Below are 26,640 nucleotides of genomic sequence, written 5' to 3' on the forward strand. Positions count from 1 at the left end.
CGCGCGGGCGCGCTTTCATCATCGTCTTACCTGTTGAAAAAAACACACTGTCAAGAACCAAGGCTCTTTCGCTTTATCCTCACCGCGCCCTCATTCTACGCCCACTATGGACTCCTCCGCGGCCTCAATGTCGAAGCGCCGTATTCCAGGCCTTCCAAATCCCGTTGTGGAAGCCGAGCAGCACAAATGGCTATTTTCAGAAGAAGAATTTGAGCGCACACCTTCGCGCCATGATAACATCGAACGGGAGAAAGAGGACTATATTCGACATCGAGCTGTCGAATTCATATGGCAGGTTAGCCTGATGCTGAAAATGCCTCCGCAGACATCTATGACCGCAACGGTTTACATGCACCGCTTCCTTATGCGCTATTCTTTGATGGGCCAATATCCAGAGATGGGATCAGAGCTGATGCACCCAAAAGTGATCGCTGCAGTTGCGCTATTTGTCGCGTTCAAGGTGGATGAATCCATGCGCCGGATGAAGGACTTTGTCATTGCATGTTGTCGCGTTGCCATGAAGCAATCGAACCTGATTGTGGACGAGCAGTCTAAGGACTACTGGAAATGGCGAGATCTAATTTTGCAAAATGAGAGCGTCATGCTGGAATTCCTCTGTTTCGATCTACAACTTGAGTCGCCCTACCGCATTCTCTGGGATTATAGCTGCTATCTCGGTGTTCAAGAGAATCGCGCTCTGAAACACTCCTCCTGGGCTTTCCTAAATGACTCCACATACACCATCCTATGTCTTCAATTTCCACCCCGCGTCATTGCAGCAGCCGCTTTATACGCCGCAGCTCGCCATTCCAATATCGCCTTCCCAGACGACGCAGAAGGTCGTTCATGGTGGGAGCAGTTCGATGTTCGCCTCGACGACCTTATCCGCGCATGCTCGACCATCGTAAAAATCTATGAGCGCGTCCAACAAAATCGCAGCAAAAACTACCCTGAATTTGTCCTCTCCGAGCCCATCCCCAACGACCCAACCCGCATCTTTGACTCAGATCTCACAAAGTCTACATCCAATCAAGCCCCTACCCTTCCCTCTCTCTCTGTTGCCGGCGATGAAACGGCTCCAAATGGCCGCAAACGCTCGCGTGAGCCAGAATCACATCCTGAGCCCAATACTCAAGCTTCTCTTTCCCCGCACAAACAATTACCAGTCAATGGGAATGGCGCTGAACGATCACCGAAGCGTCAGCGAACAGTAACTCCCTCTCAAGACGCAAATCCCCCTACAGGGCATCAGACACAGCTCACAACCTCTCGTTCCCGCATCCCTGCTGGGGCATTGCCGCTCAAGCCACAACAATCTGCGCTTCAACCCGAACTCAATCTTTTTAAGAAGGATCTGGCAGACCCAGATTCCAAAAACCCCAAGGACTCAAGTGCCGAAGAAGGGGAAGTTTCAGAGTATGAGAAAGAAAAGGCTAGGGAGACTCCAAAGCCAGTTAGTAGCGAACCGGTCGAAGATGCGGGAAGTGAGGAAGGCGAGATCTGAGCTGTGGTTGGCTCGGGCGATTGATCTGCCGGAGATATGAAGAGCTCGCAAGCTTGATGATATGTGTGGGAAGAATCTCGATATACAAAGCCGCTCTCAGTTTGCCTTGACTGTTGCTTTAGTATGCGCTTCAGGCGTGTACTTCGTCCCGTGTCTCGGGATCGAAGACGAATTTTTATGAAATACAATGTCAAAAAATTTTAATATGCCCTGACTTCTAAGACCATGTAAATCTATCTCTAAAAGCTGGATCCAGTGAAGAAGAACTCCAAGTAAATATGCTAAGTACAGTCAGGTTAAAGCTGAAAAACAAAGGACAGTGTAATGCACGAGATTCAATAACAATAAAACGCCCACAAAGATACATGTATCTCCTTTGCTCATTCTCAGTCAATAGCCAGCAGTCATAACCCCCAACCCATGATCCAGCAAACTACTCGAAGCAACATAGCTAAATCCACCAAATGGGTTGCTCTCGCCTTCAGTCCCGTCCAAGTCATCATGACTTCCCTTCTCCGGGAAATCCTTCCCATTGGCATAGTATTCATCAAAGCCAGTCCCCGTAACCGTCGGGCTAAGCGGGAGTTGCGTGAAATCAACAGAGAAATTCTCCGCCAGCGCCGGGTCGGTGACGATAGGCTGGATGGGCGGGTCCAGTTCGCGCCGCTCAAGGGCAACCCAGTCGATCTTCCGGAAAAAACGGTGTTTCTTGATCGTCTGCAAGTCCTTCTGCATATGATAGCCGAGGCGCTTGGAGGGCTCCTTGCGGAGAAGCCGGGTGAGGAGATCTTTCGCGTCCGGTCCGAGATAGTAGGGGAGCACGAGTTTCTGCTTGACGATTTTCTCTTGGAGCTTTGCGTGATTGTTTGCGCGGAAGGGTGGCGAACCAGTGAGCAGATCGTAACCTAGTGCGCCGAGAGACCACCAGTCACAGGCTTTGCCGTACGGTTTTCCTTGGATGACTTCAGGCGCCATGTAGTCGATTGTGCCGAGGAGAGAATTGCAGCGGTCATCGTCGCCAAGAGCGATCTTGCTGAGGCCAAAATCTGTAAGAAGAAGATGGCCTTCGGTGTCTAAAAGACAGTTTTCGGGCTTGAGGTCACGGTAGAGGACACCGACATTTTGGTGCAGGTGTTCGAGGGCTAAAACCATCTCTGCCATATAGAATGCCGCTGCGTCTTCTTGGAACATGCGTTCCATGGCGAGGTGGTGGAATAATTCGCCGCCTTGAGCGTACTCGAGAATTAGGTAGAGCTTTTCGTGGTCTTGGAAGGCATAGAAGAGCTTGACGACGAAGGGGTGACGGTTGACGCTTTCCAGGATCGTGCGCTCTGTCTTAGTCTGTTCAACCAGTTTCTTGTGGACGGTTATTGATGCCTTTCGGAACTGTTTCTGAGCATACAATTTGCCTGTGAGGACATGGCGTACTAGCAACACCGTTCCGAATGAACCTTTGCCTAAACAAAGGAGAGGAACAAAATCGGCTGCGGTCATCTTTCGGCATAGCTGGCTGCGCAGATCTGAATTCATCCCGGAAACATCCGCATTGCGATCCTCGGGTTGTACCGCGTCGGAACTAACGAAGTCTTGATCCAAGGGGATTTCGTAGCTAGTCAAAATCTCGGTCTGATCACTGTCGGAGTAGCTGGCAACGCTGGGAGTTTGGGAAATAAGTCCGCCGGGACCAGCCGTGGTGTCGGAGAGGTTCAAAGTGCTTAGCTGAAGCTTCAGCGCACTGACTCCATGACCTGCGGATGGTTGAACTGGAGGGCTTGCCCCGCCGAGTGCAGTAGGAGGTCGAGAAGGAGCACGAGAGCTGGCAGCAGAGAAATCTGATTCTTCGTCACCGGAGGCCAGAGGTGTAAACCCGTGAACGGTGGCGCAAGCTGCGGCCGGAGCATGGGTCTTCTTCTTGTTCTTGCGTCGCTGCGACTTTGGCAGAAGATCTTGATTCAGGGCGGGATTTGCAAGCCCACTGAAACCCTTGACCTTTGGGGGTGACATCTTGCCCATGTGTGCATTAGGGAGGCGGTGATTGGCCGGGATGTCAATGACGGACTGTTCGCTATCCGCCTGCGGAGCGAACACGTCCCCGACGGACAAGTCATCGGTGTGTGAGGAAGGCATTTTGCTTTTGTATTTCCTGTTAGAATTTTGCGACACACTCCGATCGGTTCAGGTAAGCGCCGATGATAACCGCTGGTAGGACAATTGACCTTGCGCAGTGGAATAAATGGGTAGTAAGTATTCGAGATACTTATCTAGCAGTCACTGTTCCCATAGAAATCCAAGATTAGCCTCAATCTCCTCTATCTTGAACTGTAAAACTGGATAGAGGGGTAAAGTGAGAGAATTCTCACCCACACCCCACCAATAGTAGCCAGGGTAAAACGTAACAGAAATTTGAAAAATAAAATAAAAATAGATGGAAGGGAAGGGAAAGACCTACTTCAACTTGAGAGATTTGATTGTATCAAGCACGGTTTCGAATGCTTGAACTGGTTTGCGACCAGACCTCGAATCTCTCGAGCAGGTTTACCGTCCGCCCTTCTTCAGGACGGACCTGGGACCCCTACACAAGTCACCTCGTTGGCTGAGAAATCGCGAGCCAGGGTGGAAGGAGCGGGTGCAAGGTGTGCTGACAAGGCGGAAATGTCAGGAGCAGGGTCGTGGAGTTTCAAAAGGGATGGGTTAAAGTTGGCAAAGCCAGTAAGCGAAGTCAAGGCGAGCAGTGACGAAGACGCAGATGGGCACATAGAGGAAATGCAGTGTTTTCAAGGCTTCGAAAGAATATGTTTATCGTCTTTTTATTCTCCCACGGAAAGTGAGAACAATGGTCAAACAAAGAGATGCAGAAAATCCGATTTCAGATGCAAATCCGGGGGCTGAGCACTAAACTCGATATGGTCTTCACGTGTTGCTGACAGTACAACCTTAGAATGATCTTATTGATCAAATCTATTCTCCGTACTCCGTACATTTGAAGGTATTCTCGTAAATCGTAATATTTTATAGATATATAGATAATTTTATATATATCTATATATCTATATATACGTAAGATCGAGTATCTAGCTACCAATCTATAATTCAAGCGCTGTCTCAATGGTACACTTGCACCTGTCATTTGCCACTTACTTACACGCGCGCGGCTCTGGAAGACTGTGAGTATCGAAGAAAGCCTTTGAGCGAGTGATTTCCACGCCTGAACGCTGAACAAATGCCAGCGCACTAGGTTTTTCCACCTTGACAGTCACACGCTCGTTACCAAAATCGACAGTAACAATGTGCGCAATGAAAGTAGCCAGTGACTCCACAGTCTGGAAGGTGGTCTGATCAACTTTCTACAAATCGAGACAGGTTAGCAAGCGCGAACGCACCGGTAGAAGAAAGACAAACCTCAGCCACAGCCCGCGTCACAGCCTGATACGTCTCAACAACCTTGGACCCCCAATCAAGCTGCCCAGCACCTTGGAAAGTAAGCCCAACAATGACAGCCTGTTTTTCGACCCTTTCATGGGGATTCACTCCCAAAATAGCATAGCACCGGATACCCTCAATGCGATATTCCTCCTCCAGGACAACCGGGCGTCGCACAGACGCATCCGTGAACCCCCAGGCCGTAACGCTGCGATACCGGAGACCCTCCTCGGAGCGCAGTAAAGCCTTAGGTAGATGTAGCTCCACCTCACACTCGCCGTACTTCGCTGAAACGGCAGAGCTCTCCTGGGCCTTGACGCTCTTGGCTGTTTGATCCAACATTCCCAGCCCCGCATCGGCTACAAGGGCGGCCGTCACGCGCGGATCTTGGCCCGGAGCCGCGGTCAACATGTTCTTCTGATGGGTGCCTTCCACGCTGATCATTTGGCAGGCTAGGTGGTCGGGCATTTCTTTCGGGTTGGAGAAGGTGCGGACGTTGGTCTCTAGTTGGCGGAAGAGCTTGCCGTAGTCGAGTGTGAGGGAGACATTGTCTGAGTCGGCAGCTCCGACAATGGAGGAGTATGAGAGTTTAAGGGTTGCCGTGCAGGGTTGGGTTTTTCCTTCACGGTGCCATGCTTCTGGGGCAATGAGGGGGAGCTGGATGTCGCGGAGGCGAACACTGTCTAGGTAGGCAGGGCGCGGCGGGATTTTGATACTCGAATCAGTCATCTTATTGCTTTTTTGGGTTGTAATTATTGCGTATTAAATAATGCAAAAGGGATTGAGGAAACGACTTGAGCAATGTTGCGGAAATGTTGGGGTTTTTTTGTAGCGGGGCTCTCGGGTGCAGATCATGACGCCAAAATCAGAACCCCGACTGCAATGGCCATTGTTGATTGTCATAGGTCTGACAATTATTGAATTTTTGTTGTTTTTTCCAGTTCTATGTTTACCTTTCTTCTCAACGGGGAACAAGAATGAGGTATTGAGGTCCCGTAACTAGGTGAGTAGCCTATAGTCCTCAAATTGTCCAGAGATATATATTCTGATTTACAAGTACGATAATTTGAATGTCCCTTGTTCGTCATATATTACTGATTTTGCGGTAACATGAAATAAGAATATTGATAGAAGAATTAATATTGCAGATGCTAACACAGATCCAATAGCCCAGGCGTTTCCCATGACCACAGGGAAATGACCCCATGTGCTCCAGACAATCCCGAGCTATCTGCAGGAACAAGAAAAGAAGACCTCGCGCTGTCCAGTCGCCAGGAAGGTAAGAAATCCGGCCGCGAGAACACGCTGAAACCTCGGCAGTTGAAAAAAAGATCATGGCACCATGAAATCAGTACGAGACATTGCGGGTATTGGGCCAAAGGGAAGTGAAAAAGAAAGCAACCGAGACAAATGGAGACATATGCGTTGAACCCGTAGATCCAGCATCTACCAGTAGCGTGGGCGGTCGTAAGGGACATAGTCACTTCTGGGTGGAGAGCGAGGACGACCATAGGCACGCGCAGCTAGGTAAGGATCATCATAGTGACGGGGGGGAGGGGGAGGCCGAGCATCATACGGGTGTTCTTCGTAGGGGCGACGTGGTGGAGGGTAGTCTTCCATCCGGGGACGAGGAGGGGTCCGGCGGGCATAGCCATCCCGTTCATAGTAGGGATCCCGGCGGATGGGGATTGGAGACCGCTCGCGGTAGTGGTCCCGGGGACTGTAGCCACGAGGAGGAGGAGGGACCCGGCGGTCGTATTCATCCATGGGGGCTGGATAAGGGCGACGAGGTGGGGAGCGAGACCGGTATGGGTCGCGCACAGGGCGTTCCTCAAAGCTTTGGATCTAGGAATTGGTGAGAGGTTGTTCCTCCGGGTTTCCAGGTTGGACGCTTACATCGGCAACGCAAGAGACAGTTGAGCCCTTGAACTCTCGCTGGTCCAGTTTCTCCACGGCAGTCTTTAGGTCGTTGGCGGTTTCAAACTCCACAAACCTTGTCAAATGTTAATGGAATGGAATGATCTTTTCTTTGAACACAATAACCCACCCTCTGCCTTGCTCACGGCCAGTCTCGGAGTAAACGACGTCCAGTCCAGACTGGCGGGCGAAATCTTTCAGGTCCTATTCAACGTATGGTGAGTCCAGGTCCAGGAAAAGTAAGGTGTCCGGCGTGTCCATGTGGAGAGAGAAAGAAGAAGATGTCCATATCCAGTCCAGGGAGGAATATCCAAGATGGCCAATTATGTTGGCCTCCAAAAGTCCCCAGGAAAGGTTTCATGAGGTTCAATAAGGTGTGGTGAATATGCAAGGATTCAGGGGTTCTCAAATCTCGCAGAACAATAAAAAAAGAGTCAAAAGCTTCTTCGCGTCAACACAAGGCGAGTGCTGCTAGATTTAGTGCTCGAGCACCCTTGGCTCAACCAATGGCCCTGAAAAAATGGGGTGGAAGGATGTGCGGACTGGAAGGAGAGACGAGCTCATGAAATCTCCGCCGGAAACCCCAGGAAGGAATGGATTTGGGCTGCTAACCTGCCAACTTGTTTCTGGAAGACCGGAAATTTGCATCCGGAACACGGTACGACGTGGACGAGGGACAGCATTGCGGTCAGGTGGTCCTTGGAAGGCCTCCTTGCGGCGAGGGCCACGCGCAAACTGAACGGTGAGTCGTTCGCCTTTAAAATCGCTGCCATCTGTGGTATTGATAAGCGATATGTCATGTTGGTCAGCAAGTCATGGGAGCATACGGAACGCTGCACGAAAAGATCGAATTAGCAAGTCAGCGCGCACACACACGGGACGGTGGGTGGTTTTACCAGGCACGATATCTCTGGCATCAAGTTGATCGTCATACTCGATGAAGCCGAAGCCGTTCATCAGCTTGATCTCCGTGATCTTACCAGAGCCATGGCTGCTGAAATGTTCTTCGATGTCACCTTTGGTTACTGTAAGAAGTGATAAGACGACATATGTTAGCTAACACGATCAGAGATAGGAGGAATCATGAGCTAGACCATGCATCCCGAGGCGAAGGCTGGTCCATCTGGCTGAAGCTCCCAGCTGCGGACCGGGTGGGTCGAGGGTGGCCTTCAGGAAATACGAGGGATCAGAGCACACGGGAGTTCGGTGGCCATTTTGGGAGAATCCGATCATGCATGGTGGTGCGTATTTTCAGGAAAAGGGACAAGTCAGGTGTGCCAGCGTACCGTTGCGGGGAAGGTTCCCAAGATAAAGGCGGGTTGACGACACCTCAGTCATGGCTGGTCTAGATTGTTGATTTGATCCTGGGGAATAAAGAAGAAGATGTGGCCACAGGGAATTCCCAGAGGGTGATCGAGATCAAAATGTCCTTGTGAAACCGTAGGCGCTAGAAGATGCAAGATGCAGGAAAGCGCGTAACCCCCCAATCAAAACAAATCGACCGGAAGGGTAGAAACTAATGAGAGCTCGAAAAAGATAAGATGAAAGAAATCAAATACAGAGAAAAGAGAAGAGGCGCAATGCAAGAGATAGAGAGAGAGGGGAAAAGAGAAAGTACCATCTGGCGGTGGACTGAGAAACTTTGGCCGGCTCACTTTTTTTTTCCTTCTCTGAGATCCACGTGGTTCCACCATAGCGATGAACAAGTATCTTTTTTTTAGGATTATGAAGTGATATCAAATAATGTTTCAAAATACCTAGGTATAGAATCTAGTATAGAATCTATAGTTCAAAGTAAATCTACTATGTATAAGTTGGATGTAAGGGACTCTCCACTGACATTCCACGGTTCTACCCCATATGGGGCGCGGGTCTTGTTCCAAGGTTCTTTTTTTGGTTCTAGTACTTCTTGTACCCTATACCTCATGTACATATGTATGTACATATCTTACTACAATGATAGGTAGATTCTTTATATACACAGCCTCGAATTCTAAAGCCTATTATAAACACATATTGAAAAAAAGAACTTGGAAATTGTGCCGAATCACGTCATGATGTACTTCGGTCCTTCTCCACCTTGAGGTGTCTGCCAGTTGATGTCTTGGGTTGGCACCTTGATGTCGCAAGTCTTGCAGTGAATACAGCTAGGTAAAAGGTCAGCTTTTTGAATGCCTTTGGAAAATTCGAGATAGAACTTACTTTTGAGAGTTGATCTGGAACCGAACCCCATGCTCCTTGCTGGGGTCCTCCACGTACTCGTAGACGCCTGCAGGGCAGAACCGGTTTTCGATACCCTTGTACTTAGGCCATGCGATGTCCTTGTGTTTATCCCAATCCTCCACTTGCAGGTGGACCGGTTGGTCTTCCTCATGATTGGTGCCTGTTCGGCTCACACTGGTCAAGATATCAAAACTGATCTCACCATCTGGCTTGGGGTATTCAATCTTTTCGTATTCAGATGCGGGCCTGGTTGCCGCTGCATCGGTACCGTGGTGACTGAGGGTCCACGGCACTCTTCCCTTGAACAAATATGCTTCCAGGCCAGAGTAAAGGAGTCCACCGAAGAACCCGAGTGGAGAATTGAATGAGGGTCGAATATTGCGCACCTCGGACAACTCCTTCCAGATAGATGAGTCCCGCAAAGATTTTTCGTAGTCGAACAAAAAGACAGTGCCCTGGTTCTCACTCTGAAGCGCCGAGAAGGTGGCTTCTGCTGCCAACATACCCGACTTCATGGCAGTGTGAGTACCCTTGATTTTTGGAACATTCAAAAAGCCAGCAGTGTCACCGATCAAGGCACCACCGGGGAAAGCACACTTTGGGATTGATTGGAAACCACCCTCATTCAGAGCTCGGGCCCCGTATGAGATACACTTGCCACCCTCGAGAACTTCCTTGAACATGGGGTGGTGCTTCATCTTCTGGAACTCCCCATAAGGCGAAAGCCAAGGGTTCGGGTAGTCCAAGCCCACCACCAGACCGATACTCACCATGTTGTCGCCAAAGTGGTACATCCAGGCTCCACCATAGGTGTCCTTGGGAAGGGGGTATCCCATAGAGTGAGTGATCTCACCAGAGCGGAACTTCTCAGGTTGGATTTCCCAGATTTCCTTGATCCCGAGACCATATGTTTGGGGGTCGCTGTCGCGTCGGAGATCGTATTTCTTCATCACCTGCTTGGTCAAGCTGCCGTGGCAGCCCTCGGCGAGAAGCGTAACACGGGCGTGGAACTCCATTCCCCTCTCGAATGTGTCCTTGGCTTTGCCATCCCGTCCGAGTCCAAGGTCATTTGTTGCAACACCCTTGACCGCACCATCAGGGCTGTAGACTATCTCGCTGGCCGCGAATCCAGGGTACACTTCCACGCCGACCTCCTCGGCGCGCTCTCCCAACCACTTGGTCAACTCGTTCAGACTGACGATGTAGTTTCCTTCGTTGTGCATTTGCGGTGGCGTGGGAAGTGGGTACGAGCCGTTTTTAGTCAAAAAGCGCATCTTGTCACCCTTAGCGGGGGTCGCACCTTCGAAGCGCGATGGGTTGTCTTCGGACAGCCAGTCGGGAAGGAGTTCATTGAGAGCGGTTGGCTGCAAGACATTCCCAGAAACGATATGGGCGCCGATTTCACCAGCCTTCTCCAGCAAAATAACTCGGAACTCTTCGTTGCCAGCGTCGTTGGCAAGTTGCTTCAAACGAATTGCGGCAGCAAGACCGGCGGGACCTATGACCGAATTTAGTTAGGTTGCTTAGAGTAACCAAGACGACACCAACATACCACCACCAACAATGCATACATCCACATCGTCTGACTCGCGATCCAATGACCGAGGGTCAAAGTCGCCATTCTCATCGGTGAAGCGTTTTGATAGCGATTGCGAAAAAGCTCGGGTCTGGGTAAGTGGGGTGAAGAGTACCGTCCGACGCGCTAACCATGCCCCGAAGGCAGTGAATGGGGCTGATTGACGAGCTGGAGTGGCAATGGCGGAGATGGAGGAAGTTCGTGGGAATCGAGTGGAAGATCGTAGTTCACGCCTCAACAAAGGCAAGACGGTATTTTTAGACGCCATGGTAAAGGGTTTTCGGAGGCCGCGATGAGACCTATTATTGACGAACAATGGGCATGACCTGATCGAGAGGTTTAATGCGGAGTAGCACAATATTTCAGATCGTACAAATCCCCAGAGTCCTAGAGTAACCGATGTTCAGGCCGAGTTGACAGAACGCCGAAAAACCGCCTACCCTCGGCATTAGCTCTCAGCCAATAGGGAAGTCGGCGATTATCCTTAATGCCTGAGGCAGAAGTCTCGAAACGGAAATCGCCTTCCAAGGTTCTAATCCGGGACTCTTTTACCGAAAGATTAATAGTGAACGTTTTCTATGAGCATGCATAATTCAATAACTTCCAAGTTTAGAATAAGTGACCTATTCTAATCATTACAACAATTATAACTACCAGTTGAGAGTTAGTTATTGTATGGTCAAGACCTGTCTCATGTTGATTACATGCATCACATGCATCTAAACCTCTTCGATACCCCAGATGTGTTGTATCGAAATTAACCAAATGTTGACATCATTTGGCTTACCTTGACCTTGCAGATGTATATGCCAAAGAACAACCTTAAATGGTCAGTGTCATACATTATTGTATTGACAGCCCTGGACCTGCGGTGCGGTTTTCCGTATTCCGTATTATTACTGCATCTGTTGGAATGTGACGATTATGCCGCTTCCGCTATGGTATTCAGGATACCCAACATACCCAGCATACCAGAAGTCCCTTGAAAATGTACAGCGTTGTAATAATACCTACAGAGATACTTGGGTGCACTGTAACATGATATGATCCATAGTTACATAGCTATCATGAAAGTTAGATGGAAATACCTCCGGACCCTTCTAAGGTCGAGGCTAAGAAAGTGATTGATCGCCAGAGCGCATGCCATGAGATTCATCTAGTTCTTGGCAGGTGGATCAACGTAAAAGCGCCACCGCCAGGCAGAATCCAAACGGCCACCTGTCCAGATGGAAATTCCTGTTTTAAGGGGGATTATAGTTTCGAAAAAAAAATTGCAAACTTAGAAAAGTATAGCAAAGTCAGTGAAGATATTCTTTCATATATGTCACATCAATACCATACCCCTGGTCATTATAATATATGGTGAGGTCACAGAAAAGTAGGGAAAGAAACAAGGCAAAAAAAAAATTCAGAATTTTCAGAGGATTTTTGTTCAGTTGCCATCTGTTAAAGCGGCAAGAGGATAGCGCGTCGTACCAAGCCGCCGAGGATAGATAATGACTGATGATTGGATCGCTGTTGACTATCAGCTGCAGGATGGACACCAACAGTCCACTCCGGAGGAAAAAAAGCAAGGGTGGTTCAGCCATTCAAGGGCCATTATCGACTGGGTAGCGGGGCTATCTGAAATAATGAGCCAATAAAAATCAACAAATGCAAACAGAGGGGCCTTCAGAGCCGCTAGTCAATGAACCCACGGTTGAAGGGAGTCTTGCTGCTTTAAGCGCCACCGGGGCCCAGCCTCTCCTGACCGGTAAGCTGTGACTCAGCACTATAAAAGGGACCAACCTCCCCCCATTTTTCGCTTTTGGGATTCCAGTCTCGGTCTTGGCGGATCTTATTTCGGAAACTCTTCCTCCCTTCCCAAAGTAGCAGCTTTATATCTGCTCGCTTTCTCTTACTAATCAGATCTATCTTGATCTTTGATTTTTTTTTATCTCCGGGAAGACCCTTATTTTCATTTAGGGGAAAATCACGGTTTTTCGTCCACGGACTTAATAACCATAGAAGAACGAGCCTCAGGTTTCACTTCACCACACACACTCTCTTTTTTCAGATCGCGCAGATAGACACAATCCCATTTCCAAAAACGAACAAAAAAAAAAAAAACAAAAATTCGAAAGGAAAAAAAAAGGTTACCTCGCGTCCATAATATCGTCGTCGCCTATCTTGAAAAAAAAAACACTTCAGTGTGCTTTTTTTTTTCTTGAATTCGGTTCACCATCGACTGCGTTGGTTTCGCTGCTTTCATTGTTGTGATATTCACAAGAAGTTGTTTGCGAATACCTCGTAGGGGGATACATTGAGTTGTCCATCTCCCAGGTAAGCTCTTTCCTGTCGCAAATTTCTGCACTTTCCTTCCGCATCTTCCGCATCGATTTCCACCCCGCTCTTCTTCTGCTTGTCTCTTATCTCCCTCCGCATTCATGTGATTTCCTTTTTACTCAGCCGTGCCAACTCTTTCACTTCAACGTGACTGCTGCACCTACGCAGCTTTCCGTGATCTGGCGCTCACTATTATCTCCAACAGCTATATTCATTCGTATCCATCAATCAAGTGGTCACCTGATTATTCATCATGGATTCTCTCACCACTCACCCATCGAACGCGCAGCAGGCTCGTGCCTTCACGGCTACCTCGTCGTTGTCATTCCCCGGCGGGGCTGGAGATTTGACTCCTCCTAACTCCGAAAAGGAGGCTATGGCTCAGGGTGTCAATAGTCAGCAGGTTGGAAATGCCCCCAACGGCAACGGGGTGACTCCCGCTTCTCCTGCGACCCCCGCTGCGACCCCTACTGCGACTACTGGAAGCTCTGGCATCGTGCCCACTTTGCAGTGAGTATACTCTAGACGTTTTTCTGGGTGACCAGAATGGCTGAACTAGTTGCTACCAAAAGGAATATCGTGGCCACCGTCAACCTTGACTGCCGTCTTGATCTCAAGACCATTGCGCTCCACGCTCGCAACGCCGAGTACAATCCTAAGGTAACTATCTCTCCACATCTTCCCTGAAAAGCACACAATCAGGGTACAGTGTGGCTGAACTTGGTTCTCTTTACTTAGCGTTTCGCTGCCGTGATCATGCGTATCCGTGAGCCCAAGACAACTGCTCTTATCTTCGCCTCAGGCAAGATGGTCGTTACCGGTGCCAAGTCTGAGGATGACTCGAAGCTCGCCTCTCGCAAGTACGCGCGCATCATCCAAAAGCTTGGCTTCAACGCCAAGTTCACCGATTTCAAGATCCAGAACATTGTTGGCTCCTGCGATATCAAGTTCCCCATCCGTTTGGAGGGACTGGCCTCTCGTCACCACAACTTCAGCTCCTACGAGCCTGAGTTGTTCCCTGGTCTGATTTACCGCATGATGAAGCCCAAGATCGTTCTGTTGATCTTTGTCAGTGGCAAAATTGTCCTGACTGGTGCTAAAGTCCGCGAGGAGATCTATCAGGCTTTCGAGCTGATCTACCCTGTGCTTTCTGGTTTGTTTTCCCTTTCCGCGTTACTGCTTTGGACCCTTTACTGACTAATTGCCCCCAGATTTCCGCAAGGTTTAAAAGAAGCTCCCAAGGAGATCACTTATGCATACGCATTTCACCCCTGTACTAACATTGCTTTTCCCTTTTGAGGATCTCAGTTGACTCCCGTCTATCTGTGCATCTTCCAACTTCTTTTCTTTTGCTTTACGACTCTTCCGAATCTCTTTCATGCAAGCATAGTTGGGCGTTTTAGCGATTCTCGGATGATCCCCCGGTTTTTTTCTTCTTCAAAACCATTTCGCGTGTTCTTACACATTAGATTCCTGCGACCAGCAGTGAGGCGGTTGTGCGCCGGTCGATCGCTGCCTCGTTTTAATCTCTTTTTTTCTTTTCTATTTTGCTCTATGGTTTCATCCATGAGCGGAAGAGCACTCTTCTGCCGTGGGCAAAAAAAAAAAGCCAGCCTGTTACATTCGATCAGTCCTTGCTTTGCCCGCGCTGGCTGGGATATTGATGGACCGGCTTTTGCCGTGATACTACTTCAGGTAGTTAAATGAAAATTTTTCAAAAAAACTCTCTTCCCTAATTGTATCGGTGTAATAGCGTACTTTAGTATGCATGTCAATGTCATTTTGTACGTCTGTCGGTTTCTATGTTATTCATGTCCAACAGCTTGTCGTCCGTCTTATAGCACGCTGCGTCGCGAGGCCTTATTCGTCTTTGCCAACTCGTTTTTCAAGTTCGCTCTCCTCTCCCCAGAGCGACTGCCATCACCGTCAAAATCTTCACCATCAGACACAGCAGCACCGGCCCATGTCCACATCTCACGCAGCTCAGGGTCAAGCGATCCCTCCATCGCATCGACAACCTTGTCGCCAATAACGGGGAAGAACTTGAACGCATGACCACTACCACCAGTAGCAAGGAATAGACCTTCATGGTCAGGATGGTAGGAAATAATAAAGTCACCCTTGGGCCTACTCGCCAGATTAGCACTGTACCAATTTACATAGTCATGCTAGAGGACAAACTCACGTATCAGTGTACCAACAAACCCTCGTGTCAACAAACTCCCTCTCCGCAAATCGAGGCAGCAGCTGCCTCAGTGCAACTCGGAACGAATTCTGTCCCTCGAGAGGAACAGGAACCCCCTTCTCGGGCAAACTAACCTCCATAGTACGACCTTCGTTCTCACCGGGCACCGGCACCGCAGTTGGATTCCGATACCCAAATGCATGCCGCGCGATCTTGAGCAGTTTATTACGCGGCGGGATGATGAAGATACCAGTCGCAAAGTTCAGAATCGTAGGCAGGTTCTCCAACTCGCGCTGCTCCTCATCCGAGATGCGCATGTACGCAATTGCCTGGCCGGTAGCAACAGCCCGTCCGCGCAGATCGACAAGCTTCGAGGACCACGCGCCAGTCGCAAGTACGACAAGGTCAGCCTCAAGCGTTGCGCCATCAGCAAAGGCAACGCCAGTAGCCTTGGATTTGCCACTGGCAGTAGAGTAGAGTACACGCTCGACATCGCCGGTGCGGAAGATGACCTTGCCGTCGGCATCGAGGAGAGATTTCGCATAGCTCACGCTCGCCGCTGCATCAGACCATCCAGATCCCCAGTTCACGTACCCGCCGGCGACGTCGAGTTCCGATCCATAGGCCGGAACAACCTTGAGCACATCTTTCTGCGTGGGCAGGAACTCGACGTTAACGCCTTCGATCTGGCGGACGTTGGCATAGCTCTTACGGGCATACTCCTTGGCGCTGGCGCTGTCGGCGGGATACACTAGGAGCAACCCATTTTGGGTGTAACGACCTTCGCGACCCCATTCTGTGTTGCGCCAGCGCTCAATGGCGGCTGCTGCGAGCTTGGAGTACGCTGCGTTTGCGTAGTCGGCGCGCACAATCCGTGATGTGTCGACGGATGAGCCGTGTGGATTAGGAATTATCGGAGAGGACTCTACTACCGTTACTTCGGATTCAGGGTGTCGCTTTGACAGAGAGAGGGCGGTGGATACTGTGGGGTATTAGCAGGTGAGTCAATATGAATGGGGTCAATTGGTGAGAACTGGGGTAATGGTGTATGGTAAGTGTGTAGATATTATGCATTGGCTACTGTGCCCTGTGTGGTTTTTATACTTACATCCAAAGACACCCCCTCCTACAATGAGAATCTTGCGCGGCAATGGCATTGTGTGCAAAATATGTGTAGTGTGTGGGCTAACACAACAATTGGAGATAAGTTGGGGGGTATTCAATTGATAGCCGATAACGGCGTTTAGTCAATCTGCGGCCCCGGCTCCCGACCCGATTTTTCCTCCTCCGAGTCTGGGGTCGACTTTATTACTCCGAGGCCTGTATACTTGTATGTGTACATGAGATAACTGCTTGGCTCTGTCGCCATCTTGCATATATCGCTATTGTTCAACTCCTCCAAGTTTCCTTGGCTTTCTCGCCAAGGCTGACGTCGCGAAAACATTCAATTGGGCTTCGTGAACGCATCTACGTATTCAATCTCAAAAGCTTTGGCGGCATAATCTGCTAAGCATACCAAAATGAACGCAAGGCAATTGCGCAGAGTGCCCTTAGTAGCACAGCAGTCCATCATACCACGCCGCAGTGCATCAAGCAAAGCAGCCCAACCCCTTAAGACAAGGTGTGTAACTCAACCCTGGTCATTAAATTTTTCCACTAAACTGCTCCCAGTCCAAAGCCAGCGGCATTAAAACGGAGAGAATCAACTCCGCAATATAAACGCCACTCCAGCCCCCAGAGGGCCGGCGTTGAAGCAAAAGCCGTCAACTCTGGCAGCACTGGAAAGTCCGGCCATGGAATTCCTGCTAGAGCCCTTACCTTCATGGGAATAACAGCTCTCACAATAAGCACATACTGTGGTTACTTGTATACATCATACTCGCGGGAAGTCAGCAAATCGCAGACACTCAACGTGCCACGCGACGTCTCAGACCGCTACAACACCACAGCGCCAACATTTGACGCAGATGTCGAGCTCTCTGAGAAGGCAATGGGGCTAGGCAAGAAGCGCCGCGACTTGGTCGAGATGGCGCGTGGAAATGTCCTCGAAGTCAGCTGCGGTACAGGGCGCAATTTGCCGTTTTACGAGCTCGGTGAGCGCCGTGGGACGGATAAAGACGGCCGTTCAAGTGTTCTTGGTTGCCGATCTGTTACATTTTTGGATCTGAGTCCGCAGATGGTTGCAATTACGAAGGAGAAGTTCGAGAAGCTACATCCTGCCTTCGGGAAAGTTACATTCCAGGCTGGTGATGCCGGGTCTGTTGAGCCACCGACGATTTTGCATTCTGGTTCGGTGGAGGATTTGCCACTGTATTATGATACCGTTTTGCAGACTATGGGGCTGTGCTCGATGCCCGATCCTGTTGCGACACTGCGCCACCTTGGCTCTGTTACTGAGCCTGCTCATGGTCGAATTCTCTTGCTGGAGCACGGTCGATCTCATTATGATTGGGTTAATCGCATTCTAGACAATCTTGCTCCAGCCCACGCGGATCGCCACGGGTGTTGGTGGAACCGTGATATTGGAGAAATTGTGCGTGAAAGTGGGTTGGAGATTGTGGAGGCGAAGCGCTGGCATTTGGGAACTACATGGCGCTATGTGTTGCGACCGAAACAAAATGTTCAGACCCTGAGGTCTTGAGTCTTAGACTCGAGTTTGTTGCTCTTGCGCGTGGTTTTTCAAACTGTACATAATCTGGGGGGTGTATGAATATTGACGTGATAGACTTGGACTTAGCTACAGCTATGATAAAAGATTCATTCATTTTATATGTACGCTATATACCTGGGTATGTTCTTTCATCTCTAGCTACGCATCGTAGTATATTATTAGCAGGAGAAATAGACTAGGAGCATACTATGTAGAAATATATCAACCATATAGTACCAGTACTCGAATTGTTTTACTTAAATGCTCAAGTGTCGTGAACAAGACATGCCCTTCCTAATTATACATACTCCTTTCTTGTAACTATATCTCTAATACCGATATCTGAAGCCCGGTATCTTCCAGTCTGTGACATCCTCATAGTCGTTTGATACCAATTGCACTTGGTTCACCATATCCACCACATTATGAGAATTGTGATCAACATCCAACACTTTGCCGCCACCGACAGCGCCTGCATTTCCAGAACTGCCCTCAAAGCCCTCTAGGCGCACACGGCGAGCATTAGTCCACTGCAAGTAAAAGCGTAGGACTAATGCTAGCACAACTGACAGGGCATAACAAATCATAATAGTGCGGAAAGCAGTGTTGTAGGTCGGTGCTTCTTTGCTAAGAAAGAACTGAGGCCCTGAAATATTCCCAGCACAGTATGCAAGGAAAAGCATTGCAGTCATCGTCATTTTCTTGGTGACACCGCGGTAATTGGCCTGTACCAGCGACATGGCTAGAGGCATTGCCGCGGGTCCAGTAGATAGGAGGAAATAACCAAATAATTGCACGCCCAAAACGATGTGGGCACGGGAGTAAATTATTGCACTTCCGACGACGCAAGGGAGAACCACAGCAACAATAAGCAAGCAGTTGAGCTTGCGGAAACGCCCTGCAAGCCACCCTGTTCCAGTGATGGTCGCCACAGTGATAAGCGAGTAAGGGATGGTGAGTAGTGTGGATTGCAAGTTTGTGAATCCAAATGAGACAACAACGAGATTGGCAAAGTTCTGCGTGCCTCCATTGGGAATCTGCGTGCAAAGCTCCAGACCAAAAACCAACCAGGTCTTAGGGTCCATCAGGCATTCAATAACCTGGTCCCATCTCCAAGCTGTCTCCTCTGTTGAACCTGTTCCGGCAACCACGGCCCTGTTGCTTGCAAATTGGCGTTCCTCTTCTGTCAGGAACTTGGCCTTGGAGATTGAGTCTGGCAGTAGAGTCCAGATGGCGAATGCCCAGAGAAACGTTGCGAGACCAAGGACAATGAACATCCACCTCCAAGGTCCGACTTGGTCAGTAACGTGCCCAAGACCGTAGGCTAGGAGGCTTGAAACGATGCCGCCCACGCTCTGGAATACGAGATCAGCTTTTGTCTTGGATCAAGGGATATTATATATAATCACATTTCCAGCAAACCATAGACCAGTCCTAGTTGGAATTTCATCGCGCGTATACCAAGTTGAAGTGATGAACATGAATGCTGGCGTAATGGTTGCTTCAGCAACTCCAAGCAAAATTCGAACAGTCATGAGGCCACCAAAGTTAGTACAGGCTGCGGTAAGTGCTACCACAGCACCCCAGAAAAGCGTGTTGGCTGTCAGGTATTTGGCGGCGGGCAGACGAGCAATGAGCAAGGTTGTCGGATATACCCATCCTAGATAGCCAAAGTAGAAGACTGAGGATACCCAGCTATACTGCTGACCAACTAAACCCTGAATTATCTTAGTTCTTTCCATGGTAGTCTTTCTCGTTGGCATGTCTTACCGTGTCATCGCGTAACCCAAAAACTGATGCACTTGACAAGATGGTTTTATCCATAAAATTGAGCATATAGGTGGTGAAAAGCAGTGGCACTAGTCTTCTGTCAATCTTCTGCAGTACTCTTTTCGCCACGGCATGGTTCGTTCCATGTTCCAATGCGCCATCGGGAGCTGTGATTGTTTCCGCCATGGACGAAATAGGTACAGAATGAAGAATCGAAACAAGTCACATGAATTTAACAGGCATTTTGTCTGTTCTTATTCACATGGTCATGCCGCTGTTATCTTTCCCCGCACCTCCCGTTGGCCCAAGCATGCATGTTATCGCCGATGTAGGGATCCTGCAATGGGCAACGATTGGAGAAATCGGAGCCAAGTGTTTTAGGGCTAAGACTAATGACACGGTCGCAATTAGTAGCTGGAGATTGGAATACTTTACTGGAGGAGCTCCTCTGTTTACCCCATTTCGAACTTTTCCTATCACCTCGACCGAGATTGAACATAAATTTCTTGTCTGGCAAACTTTTGGAGGCATTTACCAATAACCTTGGAAACTTCGAAACCATGAATGGCCTCTCTATCACCTCGTTTATAGCCAATCTACCCAAAGTCGAATTGCATGTTCACATTGAAGGAACTCTCACTCCAGCTCTACGCTGGGATCTAGCCCACCGCAACAACATCACATTGCCCTACCCCACCTTTGAAGACTTGAAAGCCTCTTATGCCGTAACCCTCAACCACCGACCAGAGCTCAATGGCCGCCAACCCGGTGTTCCAACCTTCCTAGAGGCTTATTTTGCAGGATGCGAAGTTCTGCGCACAGAAGCCGACTTCTATGATCTAGCAATGGCCTACCTGCATCGCTGCGCAGACATGAATGTCCGCTACACAGAGCCGTTTTTCGACATCCAAGCGCATACTCGCCGTGGGGTCCCCGCATCTGCAGTTTTGAATGGCTACCTGCGCGCGCAACATGATGCCGCCACACAGCTGAATGTGCATTCGCGCTGGATCTTGTGCTTCTTACGCGATGAGCCAGTGGAACAAGGCCTTGATGCGTACCGTGAGGCAAGACCGTGGGCAGCTGGGACTGTCGATGGTGGAAAGGGTCTTTTCCATGCCGTTGGATTGGCTAGTAATGCCTACGAGCGACCGCCGATGCTTTTTGAAGAGGGATTTGAGCTGGCGCGCGCTGATGGCCTGCATGTTACTATGCATTGTGACTTTGGACAAAAAGATACACATGAGCATTTGGAGGAGGCTATCTACCGGGTGTGTGATGGAGTTGGCTCGGAGCGTATTGATCATGGGTTGGATGCCGAGGACAAGGAGGAATTGTGGCGGGGTCTAGTAGATAGGCAGATTGGATTGACTTTGTGTCCTCATGCCTATCACCGGCGAACAGCAACCGAGGTCTTATTCTCTAAGATTCGGAGGTTGTGGGAGAAGGGTGTGAAAATTTGCTTTAATAGTGATGATCCGACTTTGATGCACGATGTTTGGATCGATGGGAATATGCAGAAGGTTTATACTTACTGTGGGTTTAGCAAAATCGAAATGGTGCAGTTTGCAAGGAATGCGGTGGATATGTGCTGGGCAGAAGAGCCTATCAAGAGTATTATTTACCAGGAATTAGATGACCTAGATATTCAAGAATGACACCAGTGATATTTCCCTGTAGAATGGCTATACTATCTAATCGCAGAGTTCAAAAGCTAAGTTGATTCGAAATTTTTTCTCATCCATGAACTCTCCATAAAGACTAGTGCTCTTTCACCTGGTACTACCAGAAGAAAGCAAGGTCAGGCTGTTTAGATCGTGCTTTGTATGTAGGTGACCGGGAAGTACCGTCTTGGGGAAGCGCGATGTTGACCGAGGAGCGTAAATTCACCCACCTCCCTCCTTTTCCTTTCCCCTCCACATCTCATGACATCCTAATCTGCAACCCATGGTGACTGAAGTGTTTTGGAATGGATGTTTCAAGTCTGGTCTATTAATCAAGTGTAGTTCTCATCACGGGAAGTCTTCCTTCAGAATGCAAGTTGTAATTTGCTAGTATGAAATGAAGTAAGTATGACTACTTGCGGTATGGCCTAAGCCTTTTAACGTTAATCTAGCCACTTGATGAGTATACGCAATCATGTTTATCAGGGCACACTGTATTTATATGAACCTTGGAAGCAAGCTTTGATATACCCTGGCAAATGACCGACAGGACATGTTGATGGAGGAGAACAAGCATTTATCAGATTGGGCCACGACCTCGGGATAAATCGAGTCCGCTTTCCCTCTCAACAATATCCTGATACTGCTATATATTCAGAGGAGGGGCTGTCCCTATCGGATGAGAGTTACCAACACGGGAAGGTATGAATGAGGTCAATATACTACTCCGTACTAGTGTGTGAATTAGCTGGGGTTTGATACAATCTACCATTTTTTGGACAGGTAGTATTGGCTGATTCTGACATCCATCCAGTTACATAAATGACACCAGTCTCTTAGGCTAAGCCTGGTCCAATCTCCACCAACGATTTATATGCAAGATGCAGATCCTTACAGGGGTCATTCCGTCTATGGGTATCTTGGATGCGGTTAGTCATCTAGCTCTTTGTTTGGTGATGCAATGGTCCAAGGTTTGGGGCAAATGAGGCTGGGAAACATGGATCCGGGGGTAATGGGGCAATGGCTTCAGGTAAGGTTTTGATATTGATCGCTTATAGAAGAGGGGTACAGGACTTCATTGGTAGATCTAAGTTTACATGCAATCCCGTTGTTTAGATTTGGGGCATATTGGGTGCCACAGCTATTTCTGGTTGTAACCTTGATTTGCTGAAACCCTTAGAATCAACATACAACGTAGTCATACATTGTACCCTATCAGCTTGCGGCTAAGACAAAAATGTACATACAACGTAGATTGTAGTAATGTCGAAAGAAGAAAACATTGTACCTTACTAGTTATGGAGTCGACGTGTTTATGCGTGGTATTCAACTGTGGAGATACGGAGAATTCCCCTGCATACTACATTAAAATGCAAATGTACAATGTACAATGTACAATGTAGGGCTTAATGCAAACAATCACTTAGAGTTGTCATAGCTTTATTATAGACTAATAACATGTACGAAGTACAATATTGAAGCAGGCAAATAACCACGGTTGATACTTCCGATTTTCTGGGTCAAAATGGTCGATGTCATGAAAACGGAGATCAGCCCCCAAAGCCAATCACAGCTACGGTCCGGGTAAGCCAGAATTTCGTTGACAGGGATGAGATTCAAGGAATGATCTCCCCCTCATTGCATACTACAAGGTACGTATGAGACTTTACAGTAATGCTAATATCCCGCCCCTTACTGCAGACTCCCCAAAGATGAGATCGAGGTGTGAACTGTCTAGATTAGAGTATATGTACTCCGTACAACGTAGAATAACCCACCAAATACCTACCTTCCCGATCGACCATTGATCATCATCATATCACTACAACGTCGAAGGTAAAAAGTGTATGAATCCGGATAGCAGAGAATATGTCATCATATACACGTTTGAAAATCTTTAGTTTATTATTATTTTTTTATTATCATCATTATTGATTCATGACATTGCCACTCCTACATCTATTTTGAAATGAGATATAGCTAGAAAATTGTATAGTTATTGTAGAATACTGCAATAGAAATCTGATAGATCCGAACAAAAGAAAGAGAAAAAAACTAGGGTCAGATTAAAAAGTATGCAAAAACCGCCAGTGTCTCAGCTCTTCCATCATGGTGGCAAAAGCTGTTCCTTTTCTCCCCGAGACGCTAATGCGAGCATCCCTTACTAGTGTCATGTACAATACGATACCACGACTCTGATTGATCGTTGTCCCGTCGATTGGGTCCATAGATCCACTTTAAAGTGGTCGGCTCTATTTTTTCAATCTTTTTCTTTGGTAAAACGGCTGCACTAGGGAGGCTGTTTTGGGTCTCGGTGTTTCCGGAGCACTCGGCTCTTTACTTTCTACTGTACATTGTAAGTCGTATATTCCAAAGGGAGTATATATTTAAGAGTTGAATAAACAAATATATATGAAGATAACACATTGTATCACAGTATATGTAGGTGAGCATTTGATCGGTCAGAAGCGGTCAGGCGTCACCTAGCAACGAATTGACAGATCGAATGCATAATAGTACCAGCATGAAGGCCCCGAGCTGGACAAACCCGTCTCATTGTAGATTATCCACTACCCAAGTACACTGCGTACCAATCAAGCGATCGGTAGGTCTTATTATTATTCACGAAATCTAGCTGTGATTAGCCGGATCCATTTTGTTCAAAGGCTAACAGTAAATAGAAAGACTGGAGCATAAAATTGGACCTAGTCGGGTCGTAGAACACATGGCTGACCCCACTCCTGTTGCCCAGTATGCGCTAAAGCCGAGGATAGAATGGAAGAACTATGAGATTTTCATGCTAAGACTTGAAGGGGTATGGGCTAATCTCCACCTAGATTCTCGATTTTGCCTTTCGCATAGTCGCATGTGCATCCTTGAAGCTTTGATATAGCGGTGTGATAGGGGTAAGTTGTACATATTGAATCAGGTAATTTAGAATATACATATGTATATGTATATAACAATTTCTGTACGAAAATAATTGATATGGGTTGTATATCGGAACCCATTTCCATGGTCGAGTGTCTGCATTCCTAATAAAAATTAAAGAAAAAAATAAATAAACCAAAAAGCAAAAAGAAAAAAAAAAAGATAGAAGATTAAAAGTGGTTCTGCCAATCAGAACCACTTTAATTTGTACGGAAGCCTGCCAGATCAAGAATCATACTTACAATACTTGTAATTTACAATCGCTCTCTCTCTTCTTTTTTTTTTTTTTTTCCTTCACCCGTTGACTGCGTAATTTGCCATAACAGCTCTCCGTCGCATCGCTATCGTTTATCCTCCCTCATCCCCCATCCCCTTTCTCTACACATTAGAATCCTTTTTTATTATTATTATTCTTCTTGTTTTGTTTATTATATCCTTTTGTTCTATTATATTATCGCTCTGTCTCTCTGTGTCTTACTCTCCTTTTATCACACTTGATTATCGCGTTGTTCATTTCTATCTCACAATGCCGTACAACACTCGTCGCAAGTCACTATCCCTTCCCTCCCTGGGAATCCAACTCCCAAACTCGTCTCGTCGTTCTCCCTCTATATCCAAAGCGCATACCGATGAACACTCTTCAAAAAAAGTCAAGCGATCACACGGATCATCTTCATTAACACCCGAACCATCCGAAAAGATTCCCTTTGCGCGCGCCGGTCGACATGGATTATTTGAGCATACCCCTCCTCCTTCACCGATGGATGGTGTGCATGTGCCGAAGATCGACACAGAAGGAATTAATGACGATATCGTTGTGGCTGTAATCAACCAGCTCGAGAAGACCGGGAATCGGCCTCATCTAGTGAAGGAACTTGCCGCCGTTTTGATCGCGTTGAATGTGAACGTCGCAAAGTGAGTACTCCGTCTATACATGAACCAGGTTTCAATTGCTAACATTCAATCTTTTAGCTCTGCTAATCCCGCTGCACTTCTGTCGTCTCGGTTGGCTGCCTATATGAAGCGTTCTTGGACGGCTCTCGCGCCGTGCCCTATCGCCAAGGAGCTTATCTTAATTCACCCGCGCAAAGTGTACTACTACCTGACTACGTTCCCTCATCAACCCATCCCTGAGACTGACGATATTGTCTCTGCCGTAGGTGGCAAGCAAATCACACCCAGTGTGTCCAGTCTTGAGGATGTGGAAGACATGGTACGGGAACGTAGCCCCAGTCCTGAAGTGGACCTTTCCTCCCCAGATTTCGAAGATCTGAACAGCTCTGCCAGTCATGGAAGCTCTTCGGATCGCTTCTCCTCCGCCAGTAACCTCACCCGCCTCATGCACTCCAACCGTGCAGCTTCCCCGCCCCTGGAGGGTGATGAGAAAGAATTCACTCAGACCGCCAGCGCTGTGCGTGAGCGTGCCTCCGAGGAAAAAGCCAGCGAATCGACTCGTAGCCAGTCCATTCTATCTGAGAGCCTCAGCGCCGTTGAGGACCGTAACGCGAGAATTTCCGAATCACCTGTGAACGGTGGTTCGATGTCTCCTTCCCTCCACGGCGATGGCATGTCTGAAGAAGAGTATAGTGACTACTTCTCCCACATGCCCGCCGACCATATGGTCCAGGATCTCGATGAGGCTGCTGCCTCCGCGCTCTTCGGCACTTCCCCCTCACCTTCTCTCACCTCTATCGCATCCTCTATCTCGTCTGGTACGAGCTTGGCTGATATTGGCGCGGATAGCGAAGGACTCGCTGGCAAACTTGCCCCTCCCCAGATTACTCTACCCGTGGATCCGGATGCCGCTCCGGTTTCAACCCTCAAGCGTTCGCTTGATATGTTGAACAGTGGCCTTCCCGATGTCGACTTGAAGATGTCAGATCTGACGGAGTCGCACGAGAGACTCACTCTCACACCTCGCCCTATCTCCATGAACTCAGAGCCCATCTTTGATTCATGGCGTGAATTGCAAAACCCGGAGATGGTGGAAGTCGATGAGCTTGATGAGATGTTTGGCGAAATCTAAACCCTTATAAACCATTGATTCCATATTTCCCGGTTCACGTTATGATCTCCGCTTCCTTCTGCACCTTTCGCAGGCCCGACCTGCTACGTGCTCTCTCCGCCTCTTATACGTTGCTTGTACATGTTTACCGATTACCTGGCGCACCTTCTACCTCTTTTCCTATTGCTAATGCCTCTTTTTCTCTTGTATATATACTTTATTTTGGTTTCTTTTCACCCTGGATGGGTAGATTGGGAGGATATTTCAAGGCTGGAGGACTGGCTTCACCAAAAGTGTCAAAATCAAATCTAGCGTTTCTTCCCCAAATTCATCTCTTTGTTACTAGATTGTATTTTGATATTTCGGCGTCTCAATAGTCTTCCACATCCTCAGGGATCCACGGAACCTCGGAACGTCCTCGTCCACGGGTCCTAAATGGGGTTACTAAGCATTTCTGTCCAATCAAACAC

General features: G+C 48.3%; 12 protein-coding genes across 12 annotated transcripts; 5 read left to right on the forward strand and 7 right to left on the reverse strand.

Annotated features, from left to right (window-relative positions):
• Positions 1-106: 106 nt before the first annotated feature.
• Positions 107-1,504, forward strand: N7529_008870 (uncharacterized protein; the record flags this gene model as incomplete). The annotated part of the gene is made up of 1 exon (XM_057244397.1): positions 107-1,504. One exon carries the CDS (start codon positions 107-109, stop codon positions 1,502-1,504), a length of 1,398 nt encoding a protein of 465 aa, XP_057095935.1.
• Positions 1,505-1,894: 390 nt separating this feature from the next.
• On the reverse strand, positions 1,895-3,631 carry N7529_008871 (AGC family serine/threonine-protein kinase; the record flags this gene model as incomplete). Its single annotated transcript, XM_057244398.1, has 1 exon — positions 1,895-3,631. The coding sequence occupies one exon, from the start codon at positions 3,629-3,631 to the stop codon at positions 1,895-1,897; it is 1,737 nt and encodes a 578-aa protein (XP_057095936.1).
• Positions 3,632-3,977: 346 nt separating this feature from the next.
• Positions 3,978-4,260, reverse strand: N7529_008872 (uncharacterized protein; the record flags this gene model as incomplete). The annotated part of the gene is given in 2 exon segments (XM_057244399.1): positions 3,978-4,076; positions 4,090-4,260. 2 exon segments carry the CDS (start codon positions 4,258-4,260, stop codon positions 3,978-3,980), a joined length of 270 nt encoding a protein of 89 aa, XP_057095937.1.
• Positions 4,261-4,647: 387 nt separating this feature from the next.
• Positions 4,648-5,653, reverse strand: N7529_008873 (dihydroneopterin aldolase; the record flags this gene model as incomplete). Its single annotated transcript, XM_057244400.1, has 2 exons — positions 4,648-4,848; positions 4,904-5,653. Coding segments are annotated over 2 exons (951 nt in total), but the record flags the coding sequence as incomplete, so codon positions are not given.
• A 717-nt stretch (positions 5,654-6,370) lies between these two features.
• On the reverse strand, positions 6,371-8,179 carry N7529_008874 (uncharacterized protein; the record flags this gene model as incomplete). The annotated part of the gene is made up of 6 exons (XM_057244401.1): positions 6,371-6,769; positions 6,821-6,917; positions 6,972-7,045; positions 7,454-7,614; positions 7,669-7,866; positions 8,128-8,179. 6 exons carry the CDS (start codon positions 8,177-8,179, stop codon positions 6,371-6,373), a joined length of 981 nt encoding a protein of 326 aa, XP_057095939.1.
• Positions 8,180-8,888: 709 nt separating this feature from the next.
• N7529_008875 (electron-transferring-flavoprotein dehydrogenase) lies at positions 8,889-10,908 on the reverse strand (the record flags this gene model as incomplete). The annotated part of the gene is made up of 3 exons (XM_057244402.1): positions 8,889-8,988; positions 9,044-10,562; positions 10,617-10,908. The coding sequence occupies 3 exons, from the start codon at positions 10,906-10,908 to the stop codon at positions 8,889-8,891; spliced, it is 1,911 nt and encodes a 636-aa protein (XP_057095940.1).
• A 2,310-nt stretch (positions 10,909-13,218) lies between these two features.
• N7529_008876 (TBP family protein) lies at positions 13,219-14,193 on the forward strand (the record flags this gene model as incomplete). The annotated part of the gene is made up of 4 exons (XM_057244403.1): positions 13,219-13,475; positions 13,538-13,625; positions 13,704-14,118; positions 14,177-14,193. The coding sequence occupies 4 exons, from the start codon at positions 13,219-13,221 to the stop codon at positions 14,191-14,193; spliced, it is 777 nt and encodes a 258-aa protein (XP_057095941.1).
• Positions 14,194-14,800: 607 nt separating this feature from the next.
• Positions 14,801-16,307, reverse strand: N7529_008877 (NAD(P)/FAD-dependent oxidoreductase; the record flags this gene model as incomplete). The annotated part of the gene is made up of 3 exons (XM_057244404.1): positions 14,801-15,092; positions 15,151-16,132; positions 16,259-16,307. 3 exons carry the CDS (start codon positions 16,305-16,307, stop codon positions 14,801-14,803), a joined length of 1,323 nt encoding a protein of 440 aa, XP_057095942.1.
• A 363-nt stretch (positions 16,308-16,670) lies between these two features.
• On the forward strand, positions 16,671-17,791 carry N7529_008878 (class I SAM-dependent methyltransferase; the record flags this gene model as incomplete). The annotated part of the gene is made up of 2 exons (XM_057244405.1): positions 16,671-16,771; positions 16,822-17,791. The coding sequence occupies 2 exons, from the start codon at positions 16,671-16,673 to the stop codon at positions 17,789-17,791; spliced, it is 1,071 nt and encodes a 356-aa protein (XP_057095943.1).
• Positions 17,792-18,129: 338 nt separating this feature from the next.
• Positions 18,130-19,756, reverse strand: N7529_008879 (uncharacterized protein; the record flags this gene model as incomplete). Its single annotated transcript, XM_057244406.1, has 3 exons — positions 18,130-19,155; positions 19,210-19,518; positions 19,571-19,756. The coding sequence occupies 3 exons, from the start codon at positions 19,754-19,756 to the stop codon at positions 18,130-18,132; spliced, it is 1,521 nt and encodes a 506-aa protein (XP_057095944.1).
• Positions 19,757-20,130: 374 nt separating this feature from the next.
• N7529_008880 (adenosine deaminase family protein) lies at positions 20,131-21,228 on the forward strand (the record flags this gene model as incomplete). The annotated part of the gene is made up of 1 exon (XM_057244407.1): positions 20,131-21,228. One exon carries the CDS (start codon positions 20,131-20,133, stop codon positions 21,226-21,228), a length of 1,098 nt encoding a protein of 365 aa, XP_057095945.1.
• A 3,463-nt stretch (positions 21,229-24,691) lies between these two features.
• Positions 24,692-26,191, forward strand: N7529_008881 (uncharacterized protein; the record flags this gene model as incomplete). The annotated part of the gene is made up of 2 exons (XM_057244408.1): positions 24,692-25,080; positions 25,138-26,191. 2 exons carry the CDS (start codon positions 24,692-24,694, stop codon positions 26,189-26,191), a joined length of 1,443 nt encoding a protein of 480 aa, XP_057095946.1.
• Positions 26,192-26,640: the final 449 nt, after the last annotated feature.

This window comes from Penicillium soppii, assembly GCF_028829465.1.
Source record: "Penicillium soppii strain IBT 18220 chromosome Unknown utg000006l, whole genome shotgun sequence".
Lineage (NCBI taxonomy): Eukaryota > Fungi > Ascomycota > Eurotiomycetes > Eurotiales > Aspergillaceae > Penicillium > Penicillium soppii.